This window comes from Cryptomeria japonica, chromosome 3 (genome assembly GCF_030272615.1).
Source record: "Cryptomeria japonica chromosome 3, Sugi_1.0, whole genome shotgun sequence".
In the NCBI taxonomy this organism is placed as follows: Eukaryota; Viridiplantae; Streptophyta; class Pinopsida; order Cupressales; family Cupressaceae; genus Cryptomeria; species Cryptomeria japonica.
The window spans coordinates 1,559,933-1,581,841 of record NC_081407.1 but is presented as its reverse complement, the minus strand read 5'-3'; the positions used below and the strand labels follow the sequence as shown (position 1 = coordinate 1,581,841).

General features: G+C 36.8%; 1 protein-coding gene across 2 annotated transcripts; it reads right to left on the bottom strand.

Moving 5' to 3' along the window:
• Window positions 1-3,446: 3,446 nt before the first annotated feature.
• On the bottom strand, window positions 3,447-19,982 carry LOC131041180 (uncharacterized). Of its 2 annotated transcripts, none has more exons than XM_057974176.2 (8): window positions 19,845-19,982; window positions 7,581-7,764; window positions 7,129-7,440; window positions 6,291-6,499; window positions 6,148-6,196; window positions 5,949-6,038; window positions 5,728-5,790; window positions 3,447-5,596 (listed from the first exon to the last, which is right to left on the bottom strand). In XM_057974176.2, exons 1-8 carry the CDS (start codon window positions 19,973-19,975, stop codon window positions 3,824-3,826), a joined length of 2,811 nt encoding a protein of 936 aa, XP_057830159.2. In that variant the 5' UTR covers window positions 19,976-19,982; the 3' UTR covers window positions 3,447-3,823. The 2 variants fall into 2 exon arrangements, with proteins under 2 accessions (XP_057830159.2, XP_057830158.2); XM_057974175.2 differs by having other exon boundaries at window positions 19,738-19,959.
• Between the last annotated feature and the right edge of the window lie 1,927 nt (window positions 19,983-21,909).

Here is a 21,909-nt window from a genome sequence, read left to right as displayed (position 1 = left end):
TGAGAGAGGAAAACCATGGGTAGTCAGGAACATGAGGGGAAAAGCACCTCTAGTATGGAATTTTGACCTTTTAACCCTTACAATATGGATTTTACTCCGGAAAATAATGATTTTTCCACTCAGAATCACTTAGAAACTTCGAAACTTAACAAAACTCAACTGAACTTGGGCAAATTCATCAAAAATTGGAGCGTAACACAAGTGAATCCATCAAAACAAAGTGTAAAATCAACTTGAATAATTCTCTAGGAGCGAGAAAACAACTCCAAAAGATCTTAAAACACCTTAGCACTTAAAATCACCAATGAGGACATTTAAAAAACACGTCAACACTCCAAAAGGGTCCACACTTGGATAAAACTAAGATCATTTAGAAATCTCAATTTTCATGCACTTGATCCTATAACCTCAAAAACCCTAAACAGCACTAGGCATGACCAAAACTCCGAGACTCGGACACGAGAAACACAAAATTGCCCACTAAGCAACCAAAACCCTAACCTAACAACACAGAAAGCAGGAAAAGAGGGGGGGTCCCGTTAACAATGGGGCGATGTGTGAAAAAGTCACAACAGGTACCCTTGTTGCCATGCCACTGGCTTTCTGGCTTATGGTTGGTTTTGGTGGCTTACGGTATGGGCTGCCAATTGCCCTGTGCTCTGAATAATGTTTGTTACTCTAAACACACATTGGAAGTTCAAGACTGTTAGGGCACAACTTTTTGGAGGCTCCGTAGACTCTGAGTAACAAAAATTAAGAGGCAAGAATTGTTGATGTCGATGAAGAAAAGGGTATGTTTTGAAAAGACCAGATACATATAGTTGACTTCAGATACTAAGAAATACGAAAAACATATTTGATATTTCTCAATGTAAACTTTGTAAAGCTCTTCAAGTTTTGTCAGAAATGATTCAAATGAAGTAAAAACTAGTCCAATTTCTGTTGATAAATAACATGATGTTTATGGAAGAACAAGAAAAAGTGTAGGAAAAAAGCTAATCTAATAATTATGTAGAAGAAAGAACTGAGGCTTAAAATGGACTCTGTCAGAGTTAAAGAATATGAAAAGTATATGCTACAAGGCCCAAAAATCAAGACCCACTGGAATTCAAAACCCCTGCTCATGCAGATGCAAAATTAACGCTCAAAATATCCTCCACCAGTCCATCCAATTGTTATGTGAGAACAAATAGTGGGCCCAAGAACAGAGTTGTAAGATACACACTTAAACAACTCAATACTTCGCCTCTACATAATATGCTGGACCTAAATTTCACAGCCTCGAATATCAAACTTCAAAGCAAAAGAAAAAAACAAGAAGCCAAATATCAATTTACATTCCAAAATAGTCTGGCAGAGTACAGCCATCGGAGAATATACCAGTAGGCACATGTGGGTATCAAAATCTCTGACATAGGGAGGCATGTCAGTTCTAGCATTAGTACCCAAATAGTTATTGTTTCCAAATTCTACTGTAGGTTCCCCAAGAATGTAAAATGCAGGAATTAGTGGGCCAGATTCCCTTTCCCCCATCTGGGATTTATTTCTTCTTTGCTTTTGCTGGCAGCAATAGCTATTGAAGCAGGGAAATCATTCATCAGAGAAGCAATAGGTTCAATAATGTGAATATGTGAGTGGACTGGAAATGACGAGAACATTAGTGGCTTAAATTAACTAGCTAACTCCACAACAAAAACGAAAAAGGAAAATAGATAACGGGGCACTGGCAGTAACAAAAGAGACTGGATTCATTTAAGAGTTCGATTAAATTGTTACTGCCGGTGTCCCTTTTGAAGAATAGACAAAATCATTAAAGAGTTGAATCTCCACCTCAAAATACAAAGCAAATTAAAGCAGATTTCTCACAGCAACAACCAATAGCAAAATAGATAAATGATTTAGTTGAGTTTTTAAAAATTATTAAATAAAAATTTTCAGGTTTTTGGTCAATTTATTTAATTCTACATTGAATTGAAGTCACGAAAAAATTGCATCCAACAACTACATTGAATTAAAGTCACAAAAAGATTGCATCTAGATTACTAGTTCAGGTATGGTTGCAGGTATGGGTATGTGAAATATATATTCATAATTGTCAATAAATACAATACAACATAATTTTGACCTAGTAACTTATAACAGTTCCATTCATGATCACTACACAAGTACAGTAATAGATAAATAAAAACATAAAGAAGCCTGCATACCTTACTAGTTTCTTGGTCAATATTGATCACGACTAAGTGACAAGTAGAATATTGCACTCAATGCAGCATAATCAGCAGTCAAAATAGTCAATGTAAGTGGTACGGTAATTAATGCTGTCTATATAGCAGAGATGTTTGGTTAGCACGGTCAATATAGCGAGCTCTTTGGTCAACACGGTCAGATAACCATATTTAAGAAGAGTCAATCAAACCAGGGACAGTGCAGATGTTGAGGGTTAATGTTGAAGATCTGGTGTTGTTGATTCACGAGTGATATCAGATTTACAGTCTGGCCCAAACATTGTCTTTTTCCCCTCCTATGATAGTGCCGGTCAAATGAGAGAATAAATGATGGAATGATGCATTTGTGAGGATCAATTAATGCTATCTACACATGTTCAATTGGAAACAGAAGCCCTAATTTTTTTTAACTGATGGTTGTAAAATCCTCGTCTGTCAAGAAAATATCAACTTTTTATTGGAATTCATCAGAAAACAATATCATATTTAGTAATTTAAAGTGTCATACTCCTTTCACAGACCAATTTTTAACTGCTGTAGATTTTCTCTTCTAAGTGCACGGGGCTCCTGCTGGGTATGCCCACGCTACTGCCCAGGTGCTATCTACACATGCTTTATTGGAAACAATAATCTTAGTTTTTTTAAAAAGGCAGTTATAAATTGTCCAGTCTGCCAAGACAATATCAACTTTAAATTGGAATTCATAGAATTGATGGTTGTCATGCTCCTTTCGTGACTGCAGAGCTGCTGCTGGCTATGCCCAGGGCGCTGCCCAGATGAGGGTACTGCCCAGGCACCTGGGCTGCACCCTGGGCAGGACCACTATCAAACCCACACACATACCCAGGTCAAATATGGAGGACCCAGTAACATAGGCATTAGTATGCCTGCATTCATAGAATTGATGGTTGTCATGCTCCTTTCGTGACTGCAGAGCTGCTGCTGGCTACGCCCAGGGCGCTGCCCAGGCACCTGGGCTGCACCCTGGGCAGGACCACCATCAAACCCACACACATACCCAGGTCAAATATGAAGGACCCGGTAACATAGGCATTAGTATGCCTGCTCATTGGGAGGAACTAATAATTCTTGAAAGCAATTACTCAAAGAATACAGTCCATGATGATGATATATTTCACAATCAAATTTATGCATCTGGTTTGTATCAAAAAAATGGCATGTCCATTTTAACAAGTTTGAATGAAATCTTACACAAAATTGACATGAAACAAACAACCAATACCATTGTAAAAGCATCATTCATGTTTTTACCATTTCCTTGGGCTTTAAACAGCAACACACGGTTACTAAACATAATCTCTCACCAATAAACAGGAAAGAATAATGGCATCTCAAAATGTTCTTATTAATGCTGCCAGACCAAATGATACAGTTGTATGCTGATTTTTTGCTCGCTCCATCTCACTTGTTACTTTACCTTGAATATTTAAATATAATTTAGGACCAATTCAGTTAACATTGCAATTGTTTTAAGATTTAACAATTGCAATGGTCACATCTATATATTAAACTGCACAAAAAATGTTCTCCCATTACTATTCAGCAAAAGAAACTCCTCCGATTTCCTGTAAACATCACCTTTTAAAATTGTCTGAGTAACCAACAGGACTTTTTTGGACCATAGATACAAGTCTTTGCCCACCACCATTTCCCCACACACTACCACCAGATGAATTTTGACTGCTCTCACTCACTGAAAAATCAGCTAAATTAACTCTTTGAGACTTAGATGTCTTTTTTTTCTGTTTTTCTTTTCCTCCACGATTTGGTTCCTTAAGTTTGTCATCGGCCCTCTCTGACCCACAGACGACACAAAGCATGCTACTTTGACTGTTCAGTAGGGTGCACACATTGCACGCCCATTTTTCACTTAATGATGAATTCGGCTTGTCAGGTACAAGAGGTGGCTTTTGGCGCTGATCAGCTTGCTCATCAGAGAAAGAACCACTAGCTCCAGACACTTTATTGGAAGCATTGATTTCCCATGGCTTAGATTTCCCTTTTGTAGTCCGGTACCCATCCTTGGATAGTACCTCTACTTGATCAGACGTATTTTCCACACAATGAGTAGAATCTGGAGCCGAACAGGATGTTGCTTCTTGACTACAATTGGCATCAACTTTCTTTCCCTTCCCTCGGTTGTTAATATTATTTGATGTATTCAATCTCATAATTTGAGTTGTAATTTGACTTACAGCACTCTGTGAATTTTTCATCACAACATTGTTAGCCTCCAGAAGTTCTCTTTGCTTATCTTTATCAGGACATAACCTTGCCAGCTCAAGTACAAGATGTGACAAGCCCAGCTTTGAAATATGTGTATGATACTTCTTAGCACTAATAGCACCATTGCGAAACTGAGCAGATATATCTTTAAATGCTTCAAATTGTTTTTCATCATGTCCCAAACCTGATTGAATACTCTCAATTAGTGCTCTGTTTGCAGCACGTGTCTCCTCCACACTTAGCAAAGGCATATCGTTTGTAACAGTACTTTGGTTTTCAGTTACAGATAGAGTCGGCACATTCTTTGTCACTAAAATAGGAGGAAACTCATCTGACTTTGGCACCATCTCTCTATCATTTGCAATAGCAGACACTCTTGGATGTGCTCCATTAGCATTAACCATTACTGGTCTCTCCAAATGGTTCGTATTCCGACTACTTGTCAGATTGACATTTGTCCGATTGACAGTTGGCTGATTGACAAATGAGCTTACAGATTGTGAGGACGAATGCATTGCTGGATCCATATTCCGTCTTGATCTTTGTATATTAAGAACTCCGGCATTTCCTTCAATGCCACGCAAAAGTGAAGCCATAGACTTGGCAGACTTCTTTCCCCTGGTTTTAGATGTCTGCCCCACATTTTCAGACTCTCCATTAAGGCGAGGGAAAGCAGCTTCCTCAAAAGAGGAATTAAGTGCTCTTCGATTCACTGACATACGATACCTGGGAGAAGTCTGCCCTGCATTTTCCGATACTCCTGGAAGGGGAGGGAAGGCAGATTCCACAAGAGGAGAATTAACTGCTCTTTGACTTACTGCCGCAAGATACCTGGGAGGTGCACTTTCCAATGGAATTGTAGAAGAGCTTGCTACTGCCTCAGAGGAAAGCAATGAAGGCATTGGGTCATGGTTCATAGAACCAACTACATTCTCAGCAGAAGCAGTCAACGTAGAATTGTGAATAGCATTCTGTACATTTTGTATCTCAGTGCTCGATATATTTGTTGAAGAAAGGTGATCATTCATGTTGCGTCCACGTCCACGTCCACGTCCTCGTCCTCTACCTCGGTGGGACTCGTGCTCATCTCCTGGTCGCCTATACTGAAAGCTAACAGGAATCTGTACAGAAAAACATTCAATCATAGTGTTTACCCAATATCTTTACCAATCTCTCCTGAAATTTTTTTGACAAAAGAAACGTGAAAACTGATAAGACAGGTAAGGCGTGTAACAAAAGAAATGGTACATACTTGAAGTGCAGCATTGCGTTGAGAGCGGGACATATTTCCACCGTGTTCAATTGCATTATGCCTCTGAAATTACAATGGCATAACAAATATAGCTTAGATCCTTCCTAATGGAGCATCTAAAAAGGAAATGAAGGCATGTGTTTACAAACAACAGGATTAATACTAACAGTGCCTACAAGTGATTGTAAAAGTATTTATAAACAATTGTAAAGAAGCCCAACCTTCAACTCAGATTCTGATGAAAAGACGATAAATTTTTTTGCAAGGCAATCTGAATTTTCACATAGGAAGTGATCTTGACCGAAGTGAGCCTAAAATAACAACACCAAAGACTTCAAGTGATCCAACCTCAGAAAACAATAAAGAACAAATTACATGATACATCATGAACATGTCTCTCCAAGCTTTCATTCACCTTACCTCTAAATCATTGTAATTCCGATAGTACTCATAGTGGCCAGGGTGGCTTCTGCAGCATGGAATAATAAATCATATCAGAGCTTGTACAGAATCAAACCCCAAAAGAAGTGATCATGTCTCACATTGAGCAAAATTATTCTCACCTTTGGCATATATGGCAAGTATAATGTTCAGTTTGCATATGCATATAAAGTTCATTGTCTCCATAGAATCTTTTCCTGCAAAAATCACAAATTGGATGGCCCATAAAACCTCCTCTTTCTATTTCACTGCCATCCACTTCTGAATCACCTTTTAATAAATGCCGATCTAGCTGTGCCCGAGTATAAAGCTTTTGTTCACCAACAAAGACCTGAGTTGATGGCGGGACAAGCAGCATACCACAAGGCAGTTAGATCATATCAGCATGACAAAAAGCAATAACAATGCAACAAAAGCTATCTTATTAGCTTTGACAGTTTCAAAATCATGAGGACTACCCTAATTTGAGATTTGAGACAAAAAACCTGGCTATTTAGTATAACTATTTCACTACAAAGGGTTCTTATACAAGAGGTACAAACCAAAAAAGCACACAAGTCCTATTGGTCCCATAGTCTCCAAATACCTTCAAGGTGTGGCAACTATTCCATAGTAATAACAAAACATATACATTAAATAATAAAAATATATAGACAACTAGCTGACATTGATCTACCAGTGTTAAACTTAAAATAGACACCATTTACAAGAAACACCAAAAAAATAAAAGCGTTGACATATAGAAAGCAAATGAAACCAATTACAGATTTAAAAAAAATATAAAACTAAAGTAAATATCTTATTTCTATCACAAAATATATATAAATCATGAAAAAGAAAAACAATTTAGATCCTGCAATGTAATCTGGATAAAGGAAAAGACAATACTGAAGGCTCTCTTATTATCCATTCTTTTTAGTGAACTGCTTATGTGTCTCAAAAGATATCAGCTTAGTTCACCTTTCGGCCTTCCAGGCATAAGTTGCACATTTTAAGTTTATGAACATGATACAAGTGCCCCTTTAGCTGATCTATATGTTTAAACTCTCTATCCTGTTTCCGCAACTCATTTCCCGAATCTTTAGGCATTGAATTTTTGTCACAAACACTGCAGCTCAACCTGCACATTGCTGTGATCATTTTGTAATGTTGCTCGTCATCAAAATAAGCTTGAGTGTCTGAGTGAAACCAATAATCACCAACTTTCCCATCATTTTCACCAGCTGGCAGGGCAATGAAATCCTTGATTGACTTTGTATAGTCTCCTAAAGCCTGTTCCATGCCATACAGCTCACGATTCATCATGAAATATACAGAACTTAAATTACTACTGCTACCATACATAGATTTTTTGACATCCATTCAGAAAATGTAAAAGCAATATTCTACAGAAAATAGCAATGAATACATACCTTAGTTACAAAAACGGTAGGGCACTCTTGTTTACAAATGCAACAACATTTGTCCTCAAGAATAAACCGCAACCTTGCAGTGCATGTTGAGCATACTTCACTGTGGCCACATGGACCATATGCCAACCACTCAAGTGGTTCTGCACAAACAGCACAGCAGTCTTCCATTCCTTTAAGCTGAATTCTGATGATCATCAATAAGTAATCCATTAATTATCTCTTTATAACCCGTCACGCACTAAACAGTATTTACATCAAAGGTAAACAAATATGAAAAAAATATGCAATTTTTTCTACCCCTCTCAATCAGTGACTGGATCATCCTTTAACTTGCTAAGGCATACTTGGTAAAGGGTTGTATCAAATATGTTTTCTAATTTGCAATGAATTAAAAGGGGCTTTTATTTTGATTAATTTAGAATTTCACGAACCACAGGTGGACTGTCACTCCACAAATAATGATGGTCAAAGTGTCATTATTTATACACAATTCACATTCAAATAGCGATGTCATATTTTTCTCTGTAGTAATTATAATTCTCCAATACCACAGAATGCAAATTCCATGTTTTAGCAAACCAATAGCCCATATACATTACATCAATTTAACAGGGGAAAGCATCTCCTAGTCCTTGGGATCGTTTTTTAAGAGAGGAACTCTATCCTCAAGACTTGGAAAACTCCATGTACCCAAAAATGAGGAACTTATGGGGATGGTATCCCATGCATAACTTGAGAAGAAACTCCACTGGGGCTACACGTATTTATTTCAGGGGTGGACCAGCCCACTGTCAAGCAAGGCGGCTTCCTAGCTTACAGTGACCCTAATGGTTAAAAATAATTATATTTAAAGACCCCTCTTAATGCAAATAGACCACTTCAAAGTTTTAAACACCCCGATAAATCCTCTGTACATCAAATCTTGTTAACACTCTTTCTCAGTCAGGATACTCTATGGACTCGCAAGTACAACCAGCTACAAAAAAAAATATAGGGATAGCAAAGAATCCTGGAAGCTGAAAATGCCACTAAGAACTAAGAACTTAAAAAATTAAAAAGTTAAAAGCACAAAAGAGCATAAACCCCAACAATGATATACAAGCATATATATACAAATAGCCATGCAAGAGGAGAATCTGTCAAGGGAAACAATAACAGAACTCAAGTGATCCCAAAGCTACCAGAATGATGAGTTTCAGTGGGCATCTAAACTTAATTTAATGGATGGCTCCATATGTAAGTTGTTTTACCAGGCCCCCTCTCCTCTGCTGCCTCCATACAAGTCTTCCTACATTTAACAAATAGTAGCAGAAATTTGAACTGTGGTTACTCGGCCCCTGGGAGCTGAAAATGCCACTAAGAACTAAGAACTTAAAAAATTAAAAAGTTAAAAGCACAAAAGAGCATAAACCCCAACTATGATATACAAGCATATATATACAAATAGCCATGCAAGAGGAGAATCTGTCAAGGGAAACAATAACAGAACTCAAGTGATCCCAAAGCTACCAGAATGATGAGTTTCAGTGGGCATCTAAACTAATTTAATGGATGGCTCCATATGTAAGTTGTTTTACCAGGCCCCCTCTCCTCTGCTGCCTCCATACAAGTCTTCCTACATTTAACAAATAGTAGCAGAAATTTGAACTGTGGTTACTCGGCCCCAGGTTGGGGAGGCAATATTTTGTCAAAATCGCAAAGCTTTTTCAATAAAATTGGTCAAACTGATATGTTGACAAAAATTCCACAATTTTCACTGCCTAATTTTTTTCATTTTTCCTCGGATCAAAGCAGTGAATTTTTCTGATTTTTTCCGACCTGAGATAAGTCATCAGCGTTGCCATGTTGTTTTTTGCCCGACTGTGTGTTTCCCTTCCTTGTCCCTGGTAAATTACACAATATCCCTCTACCTTGTAAAATAGCCAAATGTGTATTCATGTCTAAAATATGGGAAAGGTCAGATCAAAAACATGCAAGTTACAGCTGGTCAAAGGTTTCCCTAGTTCTTGGAACCTATCGGCGCCGATGCCATTTTTGGGAACCATCAGAACTGCAAACCAGTTCCCAGTTCCTTCCCTATAATGCTGAGCATTGATTCCCCTTCTGTGCCTTCGGCAATTTTTAAAGGTTTGTTCCTATTTTCATTGCATCTGCTAACAAAGAGGATGAAAAGTTTAAGTATTTGAATCAGTAATTTCTGTTAGTTCTGGGACCTACGTCACCTCCCAACTTGGTTCTCAAAATCACCTCCAACTCCAATTTGTTCCTAAAGGAACCCAAATCACCGATTTGGCTCAAACATGCAAGGTACATGAAATTTGAAAGTTGCTCCATGCAGAATGGATTGAGGGGTATTCTTGGCTTCTGTTTTGATCAAACATTGGGTGAATGTGGCTAAGTATGGTGAAATTTTGGTGGTTTTGTTGTCATTTTATGATACCCTTGGTCCATCAGTAAGAACCGATCAGAGATACGATCCATGGACCAGCGCTGCCCTAGTTGATCAAGGAGAAAGCAGAAGAATCATGAAGTGTGAGGTGTTGCCTTGTCCGGAGGAAGTTCCTCCCTTGGCCTTTTCTTCCTTCCCCGGAACTCCGGAACCCCGAGGTTCCGAAGTTCCTTCTCTTTGCCTTCTCTTGTTTTCCTTCTCCGGAACTCTGGAACCTCAACTCCGGAACCCTGAGGTTCTGAAGTTCCCTCTTCGTTTTCTTCCCTTCCCCGGAACTCCGGAACCCCGAGGTTCCTTCCCTTTGCCGCCTCTCCTTTCTTTTCCTGGAACTCCGGAACCCCGAGGTTCCGAAGTTCCTCTCTTTCTTTCCCCTTCTCTTTCGTTCCCCGGAACTCGGGAACCCCTTTTGCTAAGTCCCGCCTTTTCCTTGCCTCGTTCTTCTTTCCCAGAACTCCGAAACCCCAAGGTTCCGAAGTTCCTTTCCCTCTTCTTCTCCAGAACCCCGAGGTTCCGAAGTTCTCTTCCTTTGCTTCCCTTCTCCTTTTCCAGAACTCCGAAACCCCAAGGTCCCGAAGTTCCTTCCTTAGCCCTTTTTTCAGTTCCAAGGAACTCCGGAACCCCGAGGTTCCAAAGATCCCTGCTAGCAACACTTCCGGATGGCATGATCAACACTCAAAGCTTTAAAAGCTCCGACGACTTTTGTGACTTATGCACCTTCTTTTGTGGAGCCACAGAGGTGCATTTAATGTTTTTGGTAGGATTTCCATCAAAAGAGGTACAGGGCCATGCTTGTTGTGGTGACTCAAAAGAGGTACAGGGCCATGCTTGTTGTGGTGACTTATGTCATGTCTGCATGCTCTGACTTTGGAAGGTTAGTCAATCCACCCTTCTCAGGGTTGCCTTTTCAAGGTATGACTAGGTTGCTTGCATGTACCATTTTTCTATATAAAGGTTGTTAAGCCTCATTGTAAAAGGTTCTCTCCCTGCTGGCTTGAGCTATTTTATGCTCTTTCACTTCTCTTGTATTTATTTTTGCAATTATGCAACTATAAGTTTGGCCATTGACCTAATAACGAATTGAAATCACTATTTTTGCCTTACTTCAAACTTATGTATGTTGTGTATGTTTCTTTACCTTCATCATAGGTGTATGTTTTGTGGCTCTTCTCTCATTTATGTTGTGTTAACTTATTTCTAAGTGTGAGTTGTGGGAAACCTTCTCCCCTCTTAGCATTCAATGAATTCTAACCTCCATACATGCATTGGGGTCACTCATACAATTGAAGTTTGTGCATCTCCTGGGTATTTCAATTGATTCTTTGTGTCATTTCGGATAGGGAGAGGAACAATCTCTTCTTGGTGCATCGCCTCCTTTTATTTCAAGCAATTCTCTATTCCCTTTACCTCTGCAAATTGTTAGGATAGGCTTAGGAGTAAGTTTTGAAGTGTTGAGTTGGTTCAACACCTGCACCTGGATTGAGAAGGAAGTCGACCTTCTTCGGAGATTCAACCCCCTTGCGCAAGGTTCCACACTTCGGGGTTGTTTCCATGTTTCACAAGGTTGCTGAGTTGATAGCTTAACAAGGGTGCAAGCTTTTGTGATCACAGGTTCCAAGAACTATCAATACCACTCATGAGTTCCTGGTTCCTGCCAAACTACAAACTGCTAATAGAGGACAGAAGAATAAAGATTAAAGCAAAGTGATAAAGGTGCCGAACATTTTGGGCGTTCCTAGAACCACCAAAACCCCCACCCATTTTCCAAATTCCATGATGGTCCCTGATTCCCAATGGGGAAAAGTTAAATTTGTCTTAAGTGATTTTGGCTCTTGTTCTTGTGCCCAATGTTTAAACTTTAATTCTTACTTACAACAATAGAAGAAATTGTGAGGATGTGGTGGAATTATTCTGGACTACATTCAACCTAAAATAGTGAACCCCCTCTTCTCCCTCCCTTCTTCCTTCCCCTATAGCAGAAGGTAGCCCATAACTCTAGCATATAAATGGTGTGGTTGTGATGTGACAACTTTGCAGTGAAAAAATGTTTACACTTCAAAACCCCTTTGCTGCAATAATTACTCTAGCATATACATGTAGTGAAGATCATGTGGCAAAGTTGTGGAGTACAAAATTATACATTGCATTGAGTGTGAGCCATATTTATAATTGGAATCCTAGCAACAAAATAAGGAAATCAATAGCTCTATCCCAGGCGTAGTGATGTTATAGTATAGTGCCCATATGGTATATTTGACAATAACCCAATACTTACATTTTAAATCTACTCCACATAATAAGACAGCACATATGCTTGCATAACCGTTGAGTATAAAATCCCCAATTTTCTTTGCCTAATGGGTCATGATAGTGTAACTTGTGTTTCCAAATATTAAGAAAGTTGTTCAAACTTGCCTCCACATCCATAACTCACACAAGATTTAGCAACCAAAAAGTATAATACAGCATTCCTGATGAAACAACCAAATTGGCATTCCAATGGTGAGGATGTACCCAATGCAATCATACAAATCTATAACTCCACTGAACATCAAGAAAAACACTTCAGAAAAGAAAGCATACTAGTTTTTTTATAAAGTGCCAAAAGACATCCAGAACTGCAAAAGATTACTTAACAAACTTAATTCCCTGGTTCATAGATTAATAAGTTGGTTGGAAGAAAGCCCTAATTAAAACAAAGCCACGATGAACAGTAGAGAGAATAAACCCAAACAATTCAATTGATTTAGTGTTATGAGAGTCAATCACTCCAAAATTTTTGGGACCACTAATATGAGTTTCAAGAGGAATTCTGATATTTATACCCGAAACAAGATATTGAGATAAATAGGTCAAACCCTTTCTCTTTTTTCTTCAATTTACCAATGTGAATGTGATTTAAATGTCCTTATGTTGAATTGGGATGTTTCTAGTTTAAGTTAGTATATATATTTTTTATGAGTAAAAGATAAGGTTTAAACACTTTGGTGTGTAGGGATTTCTTCTTTTTATTTTATTTTATTTTACTAGCAGTTGCACCGAAAGAAGGTGCAATGGTTGCACCAAATGGAGGTGCAGTGGTTACACAAATTGTAATTTATGAAAAATGTTCTATAAATCTGGCAGAAGATCCATAGTTGAATTTATACATACCTTATAAAAAACTGATTATTTACAGGTCTTGATACAACATTAGTGGGAGAGCCTTGACATGAGGAGTCATTGTAGCAAACTTAGATGTCATGCCCATTGACATGTTAAAAATTGATTTTTGTTGAGTATAAAATTGAGGACATTTAACATCATCTAGATAGAATTCATGAAATTTTCACAGTCCATAATAATATGCTTGTTATTCTTCTGGATTCGACTTTATCAGTCCGCCTCGCTGCCTTCTGCATAATTGATTAATGTCGGGTGCTCCAAATTTATTCAAGCTTTTTGGTGACTTGGAGTTATTTGGGCTTTGGCCCCAGTCAAAAAGATGTGGCATCTAAAATATAGGTTGTAGGCAATTCTCTGACAATAGAACAACAGAGGAAACTGAAAGCAAAAGATCAATACAACAGGTCCATAACTCAATACAATGGAAGAAACATCACAAAACGTTAACATTACAAGCCACCCAAAATTAGACTCAGCATTGAAGGTGACATATGTTCAGAGAGCTGGTTGGATAAGAATGGAAAGTAGGCCTAAGAACAGTATGAACAGAGGTGGAAACAATATCAGCAGACATTTCAATAGTTAATATACAAATCAAAACCTTTATTCACGACTGTTGAACACAATTTTAAGGTAGAATCTATAATTTTCCAATGAGGAGAAGCCTCTGATTGTAACTCAAGGAAAATATTTCTATAAAACAATATTTCTACCTCAAGGAAAATATTTCTACCAAAGGGCAGCAGTTGTGTGAAAAAGGTTGTGAATCTTTCAAAAATAAGATATATTGGGAGATCACTCCATGAGAAGAAGACATGAACCAATTGGAAGAAAATATGAAGTGACTTTGCAAGAAATTACAGCCATGGAGGGCATAAACCGTCCAAGGAAAAATCAAGAGACTTAAGGACAAAAATGCTTAATTTCTCCTATCGAGTTATTGGACAAAACCTCATAACTTGTCTAACTATCAAGGACAAACATTTAAGGAAATAACTGCAAACTGGAAGAAGAAACATAGCAGAAAATCAAGATAAGATTATTTTCAGAATTAATTAAATAGCATAATAAAATTCACGATTCTTTTTAAGTTATATTTATAATTATAAATGCAATTATCATATTAGAATTAAAATTATTGTTTTAAGGCAAAAATAAGAAATGTTCCAGAAAAGGGAAATTACAAATGGTATCAGAGCATTCTGTGGGATAAAGCTAAAATGTTGGATACATTCCAGTCAAAGACTTGAAGGTCTACAAAAGGAAGAAAACATGGATCTTGTGCAAGAATTATTTTACAAACTTGAAGCCCCTAAAATTATTAACCGGTATCAAAGTTTGTCAGATCATGCAAAAGCTTGTGTTCCCTTTGATGAGTGCATGGAGGCACTCAAGTACTAGTTTCCCAACAAAAGAGGTCTCTAAGAATACCTAAGAAAAATGGCTGAGGAGATCAAGGAGCAATATCCAAGAGAAACATTAATTACAGCAGAAGAGAAGTTAGAATCAGAATCACAAAAACTTGTTAAAACCAATGAAGAAAGAGCCCATATTGTATTGTGTGTTGAAGAAGTGGCAATGATTACAAATGATGTTCAAGAAACCATAATGCCTCCCTAACCCTAGCCTATTTGAGATAAGGTGTTGATACTAATTGCATGTTTTAGATTCTAGATGGATAAGTAATGGTGATGATTGCAATTTGATGCTGTGCTAAATGAGATTAACTATGGTTGTGTTTTGTGAAATGTGTATGTTTGTTGCAGACTTACACAAACTATAATTATCATGATTTAATTTGTGAGTACATATATAAATAATGATGCGATATCATTTAAGTGTCATGAAATTTAATACAATGTTAGAATCCCTTATGGCAATCATTCAATGCTTCAGCTATTTCTATGTATATTAAGCAGGTACGTTTGCCATGTGTGTGTTTAAATGGTTACAAGTATCAGGTAACAACTCCCCCTAGCTCCACAAGTCTGAGTGAACCCTAACGATGGCTAATTGGAGATATCACACTGGCCAAATCCCACTAAGCCTAACCAGTCATACTCAAAAACTCAGTTGAGTATGATTTCCCATGTGATTAGTGTATGGCATTAATTTTATATTCTATGTGAATTTAGTTGCAAAAATGAGTTTATGCTTTAAATGATCATTTCCCGTAAATTTAATGATTCAATATTTTCACTTGGTTTTTAATGAACTAGTATATGTTGTATGCAAAAGATTAGGTTTCTAATGCTTGCTTTGGGTTCAGGGGTAAAAATTGGGCAAAAAGGAAGTATATTATCATTAATTGCAAATATAATATTAAATTGTGTTTTATAGTTATATTTGGCAATTGTTATCTGAAAAGAGAAAATAAGGCCTTATGTATATTCATTTTGAAAGGCATTGCATAATTAAAGTAAAAATAGGAAATTAGGAATTTAAAAGCATTTTTAATTCATTTACTTATTTTGGGAAATTTTGAAGAGAGAAAACCCTCTCTATGCATGAATTTTTTAATTTTGATTGTGGAGTGAATTGTTGAGTAGATTTGATGGGGTATGTTGCAAAAGATTAGGAAAATGGAAGGGATTATGCTGCTCCAAGGATTTGGCCTTTTGTTGGATATGCTTCTAGAGTTTCAAGTTTTGATTTTCAAGCAAAATTGAGTATGAGTGCCATTTCTCCCTCAACTCTCCATTTTTCTCTTTCTTTCTTGTTGGAAATGAATTGTAAGGTGAAAAGAAGCATTTTGTTAGTTGGGATCATTTCATTCGATTGAGTAGATAATTAGTTGTGAGAAATTTTGGGGAAATTCACATTTTGAAATGTTATCATGCCAAATTTTATATAGGATGGGTGAATTGATGATTCTATGTTAAAAGAGGGTTGTTGGGCACCTAAGAATCAAAAGGATGTTGTAAGATTTTTAAAAATTGAGTTCGAATTTTTACATAATTTTGGGCTCCTTCATTGGTTTTGGTGAAAATTGGAAAAAGCATTAAAAAGCGAAATTCATGTCAAATAATGGGTAGATTATAATGTGTAACAATGGAATTAGAGTATTAAATTTTGATTTGGATCGATTTTGACTCCCTATAAGGATTTATTGAGAATTGAAACTTTATGCCTATGTTGTGAATAGTAATGATAAAATGAGAGTTTTGCATTGTGTTTTGTAGTTGAAATTGATTTGTTTTCCATGTTTGTGGAGAGTATTATGATCCTAGGGTGTAACCATTAGGGTCAATTATTGGAAAGGCTCCCAAGGAGGGCCCATGCACCTCTAACCGATGGGTTAACTCATTGGAAGTTGTTTGAAAACAAGTGAAAATGAAACAAAAAATGAAAAAGGGATTGACTAAAATGATAGTGTGTTCCCTCTCATGACTAGAGTGCTCATATGATTTGGGAAAGAGGTGACCACCCTTGGGATGTTGGGTTAGTATGAGCAAATCTCCTCATCTCCTTGACAGGATCACTCGATTTCGCGTGAGCCATACCTTCATGCTAAACGATGACACCACCCTTTCCATGACTCTAATACCTAACACATTTGTAGCTTGAATAGCACCCAAGAGATGTAACATTCCTTTCCATATCGGTGTTTATTCCTTGATTATTGCATGATGTGTATACTTCATGATTGACATGTGCGTAAGCCTTCCTCCTCAAGTGTATTATGTTTTTGTTGTGTTTGGTCTGTGTGATCATCTCCATAGCACAATGGAGTGGATCTACAGGTTCCACATGGTCAAGTGGTGTGGTAACCACCGTTGGGGACCGAAGGCTTTGGCATTGGAATCAGCATCAGACTCTCTCTCTCTCTTCTTTTCTTTCCTTGTATGTTTTCTACTTCTTTCTATTATGGCAAACGTATAATTCAAGGGCCTTATGTCCTATGCTATGTAATTTGTAATATGTATATTGTACACTCATTATGAAGGGATTGTATCAATGTAAATGAAATGATTAGAGTAGTTTGCGTGTTTTCAACAAAGGAATCGCATCAGATCAGATCTACTTAACTTATAACAGCAGACTAGATTTGAATAATCTGCAAATAAGCATGTATTCTACAAGTATTGTGGTATGCAACGGAATAATAGATTTGATACTTACTTCATATATTTTGTGGATGTGATAATATGAAATCCACCCCATGATGGATAACTGACGTGTTTGCCACATGTGGGCCAAGGGGGTAAAACATTCCGCCCTTGGGCTTAGATAGGAGGGTTTCTAGGCACCCTATTGCAGTTTCCTCTCCAACCCCTACAATGGTTGATTGTTGGAGAAGTCACAATCATAGGCAAATGAATAAGGTGACACAAATTGGGAAGGCAAAGACGATCTCCCCCACTAGGTAGGCCACCCCATGTTGGATGACTAACGTGTCCACCACTTGTGCACCAAGGAGATGTTGTATCCGCTCTTCAACTTAGTGTGAGGGATGCTTTGGGCACCCTGTCATGCCCCCCTCATTCAACTCCTATTAGGGTTGAACTCTAGAATGAGCTATAGATGTTACATGGTTTGTCTAAATGGTTAGAGATGATTATTAATATATATATGTGTGTGTGTGTGTGTGTGTGTGTGTTTGATCCATAACCTTGTGGAAATAATTGATCTTACAAATTATGTTTCCAATGTTGTCTAACATGATTGCAAGACCTAAACCAAGATTTATCTTGGTTAAAACAATTTAATTGGTTAAGTTATAACTCTAACTATATTACATTTCTTCTTTTAATGAAATTTGTGAATCTAGGACAAGATTTAGGGCAATCCCAAAAGGAGACATTACAGATGATATTTTCTACTTGTGTTTGTAACAAGGTAGATGTCGGAAAGAGAACAAAACACAACAAAAAAAAATGATACAGACAGTAAACAAAAAAGTGGATCTGAAAATATTGAGGTTCTAGGGCCACTAGATTCTTGTGCTTGAGAGAAGATTTCACATGTGAGGTAACTGAAATATTTTTAAATGAGACTAACCAAAACCAATATCCATACAGGTGCTGCTTCAAACTATTCACAGTAAACAAAAAGTGGATATGAAAATATCGAGGTTTTAGGGCTACTAGATTCTTGTGCTCAAGACAAGATTTCACATGTGAGGGAACTGAAATCCAATCTAAAAGAGAGAGAGAGAGAGAGAGAGAGAGAGAGAGAGAGAGAGAAGCCCATATCTTGATTCACAAAAACTAGATCAAATTCAGTCACTCCAAAATAACAATATTCAAACCCTTACAATTGACTAAAGGGTCGTCGATGGGGTTGTGCTTAAATGGCAGAGTTATAAGGTTCTGGAGATGGAGATCCATATTCAAATCTCCAAAGCAAAATCTTAAGTTAGAGTTCTGAGTGGTGGCTCTTGGACTTCCATTGTGGTTTACTAGTTAAATAAAGTTGATTGAGTAATTCTAAGTGAAATACTTTGAAGTGGAGGAAGGGCCCCTTGTGATCTCCACTAGTGTCGGGCAGTCTAGATAATCTCTCCTTACCAAAAAAAATTTGAGCTAAGGGTCACTTAAAAAACCTCATTCTGCGTAAAAACAGCCTAACCCACATGAAAGTACATGTCATAATCCTTTCATTGCAATAATATGACAAAGCATTTGAATACTTACCTCATAAGCTAAGACTGGGAAGAACAAAAACCTCAAAGAATCGGAAGCCAAGACGAGTAGCAAGAAACTCCGAAACCCCAGGAAAGAAAAAGTAATCTAATGAAACCAAGCCCTAAAATCCTTCAAAGAAATCGCAAATATTTTCTCTTCAACACCAAGATGCTCCGATAACAACAGAGGTGTTTTAGACTGAAATAAAACACAGCCAAAAATGAACACCAGACTTAAAGATTCCCAAAAAAAGGAAAAAAACTAACCGAAATCATGGCAAGAGACTTTAAGATTCTGCACAAACCGTATCGTGCTGCAAACCATGCCAAAGAGAAAAAATGGGCAAAATTTGCAGGAAAAATATTACGAAACTCTACCAAAGCAGAAATTTATGAAAATGAGAGAAACTATAATTAATCTTCCTATGGTTGCTGCTTCAAAATCCATTCGCAACATATGAAAAGTAGATCTAAAAATATCGGGGTTTTAGAGCTCCTAGACTCTTGAGATCGAGATAACATTTTTGCAGTCTTTTAAACGAAAATTCATTGCGAATCAAAATGTGTTGTGTGTAACGATTGTGTGCAACATTCAAGTATAACCGTGAAGTATAAAACCCCAGGTTCCTTCGCATTATGGTTCATGGGAGTGTAACCCAAGTTTCCAAATATTAAGAAAGTTGTTCCAGCTTGCCTCTACATCCATAACCCTTGCAAGATTTAGCACCAGAAAATTTAATACCGCATTCATGATTAAACAACCCAATTGGCATACATTGGATGAACACGATTCCCGATGCTATCATACAAATCTATAACCCCAGTGAACATTAAGCAAAAAAATCTTCAAAATGGAAATTACATTTTTTTTTTTTTGAAAAAGTACCTAATGACATCTGGAACTGTAAAAGAGAACTTACAAAAAATCCTCAAATCAAAATTGATTCGCTGATCTGTAGATCAATAAATCAATTGGAAGAAAACCCCAATTAAAACAAGGCCGCGACGAACAGTAGAGAGAATAAACCTGAGCAATTCGATTGATTTAGCGTTATGAGAGCCAATCACTCCAAAATATTTGGGGCCAATTTCCAGACTTCGAAGAGGGATTCTGCAATTTATAGCCGGGAAGAAATATGGGGTCAAATATAATGTCATCAGGTTAGATGTCCTCGTGTTCAATTGGGATGTTTCTCTGTTTACTTTAGAATATTTTATTATTATTATTGTGAATAAAGACAACGATTAAACGTTTCGGTGTGATACGCGAGGGATTTTTCTTTTTCTTTTCTTTTATTTTATTTTATAAAGTTCTTTGTGCCTACCAACTTACATTGTAGCCTTTCGGTCTTTTCATTCCATTCTTCTTTAACTTTTCATTCAACAAGAGACGTCTTTTGTAAGCTGCTCTTGTTTTTGCTGCCATGTTGCTTGATTTTATTGTGAATTAGCAATGGAGAGGTAAGGAAGCATGTTAGTTTATTTGGTCAAATGTGGGTGTTTATATATAGATGAGTATTATTAAAGGTTAACGATAATTTATCAATTTTGTTTAATAGTAGGTCTTGAAGACATTTGGGCATATAGTTGAATCTTTATATATGTCTATGTGTTTGTAGGTCTGAGGATATTTGAGCATATAGTTAAACCTTTATATTTATAATTGGGAGATGTTCATGTGTGTCATGTTTTTAGTGATTGCAACAAAACAATCAAAGGTAGGTGGGTTGCAACTCCCTTCTATTTTTTAGCCCTTTGATTGTTAGGTCCTATAAAATTAATGTTAGTTGTAGGTTTTAATGAATAGTTAGTAGTCTAGGTATGAATTTCATAAGGCATGAAGAAATCTTTTATATACGCTACAAGAATTCAACATATCACTACCGTCTCATGGCTTCAATTTATAGAAACGTGTGAGAGGGGAAACCACCACCAACAGACATTATAATAAAATAATATAATTTACATGGACATCTAGCCCATAGTGACTCAACTCTATAACTTCTTAGATGCTTTGTAACTCCTCAATGACTCTTTAGATCACACAATAGACAACCCTTTACCTTCTAATCTTGGGTGCCCAACTAATGACTCTTCAAATTCATAGAAGTGGACACCTAGGAGGTAGCTTATCTAATTTTGAATTGAAATTGTCACTGACACATGGTCACCTCTTGAAGATGCTATTACACTTTATCATAAAATACAAATATTAAATATTTTTCCTCTCATCAACCCTGTAATATTTTTCAAGGAACATGGAGACACATGAATGGCATAAGAATGCAAGGTTAATATCATCTATCTTAACAATAACCAAAGAGGTGAAGTGGTCTTACAAGTTCATTGCAGAAGCACTAAAGCAATATCTTTTGTTGGTCCCCATCTACACATCTCAGAAAAGTGTCATCAACTCCTTTCTTATTAAAAATATTGTCCCAAATAAGATATGTATCCACCTTTAATTTGATTGTTCTCTTTTCCTTTTGAGATAAGTGGGTAGGAAATTCCCCATATGTAAGAAAATATGTGATATTGAAAATCCATTCATCTATTATTCCAACAAAGAGAATTAGGGGTAAATCTAGATCGTTTTATCCATATTCATTTGCTTCATTTTTTACCATTAATTTACACAATCCTCTACTTTTTATAAGATTTGTAGATTTGATGTCAATATCATGTTCTTGTACTTTAGCAATATGTGGGGCTCTTTTATTTGGCCTATTTCCTATTGTGTAAGAATAATTTCAATGAGTAAATAAATAGTAGTGTGAGAATTCAAAATGAAAATTTAAATTGCTTCACAACATAGACTACAACATACACATATAATTTCTAGTGCAGAATACTTCAATTCATGCTATTTTAGGGGTATGCTCATAAAGGTAATAGGAACTTCTATTTTTCCTTCTTTATATTGAGTCAAAATGGATGATAAAGTTGTTTTAGAAGCATAACAATATCTATTGAGCTCTTTTTTAAAAATATGGATGTGTCAATGTTGAGGCATTTGTGATTGTGATCCTATTTTGGTTAAATGCTCTTTTTCCCTAATTTGTCCATTTAAAGGTTACTTGTCTTTCATCATG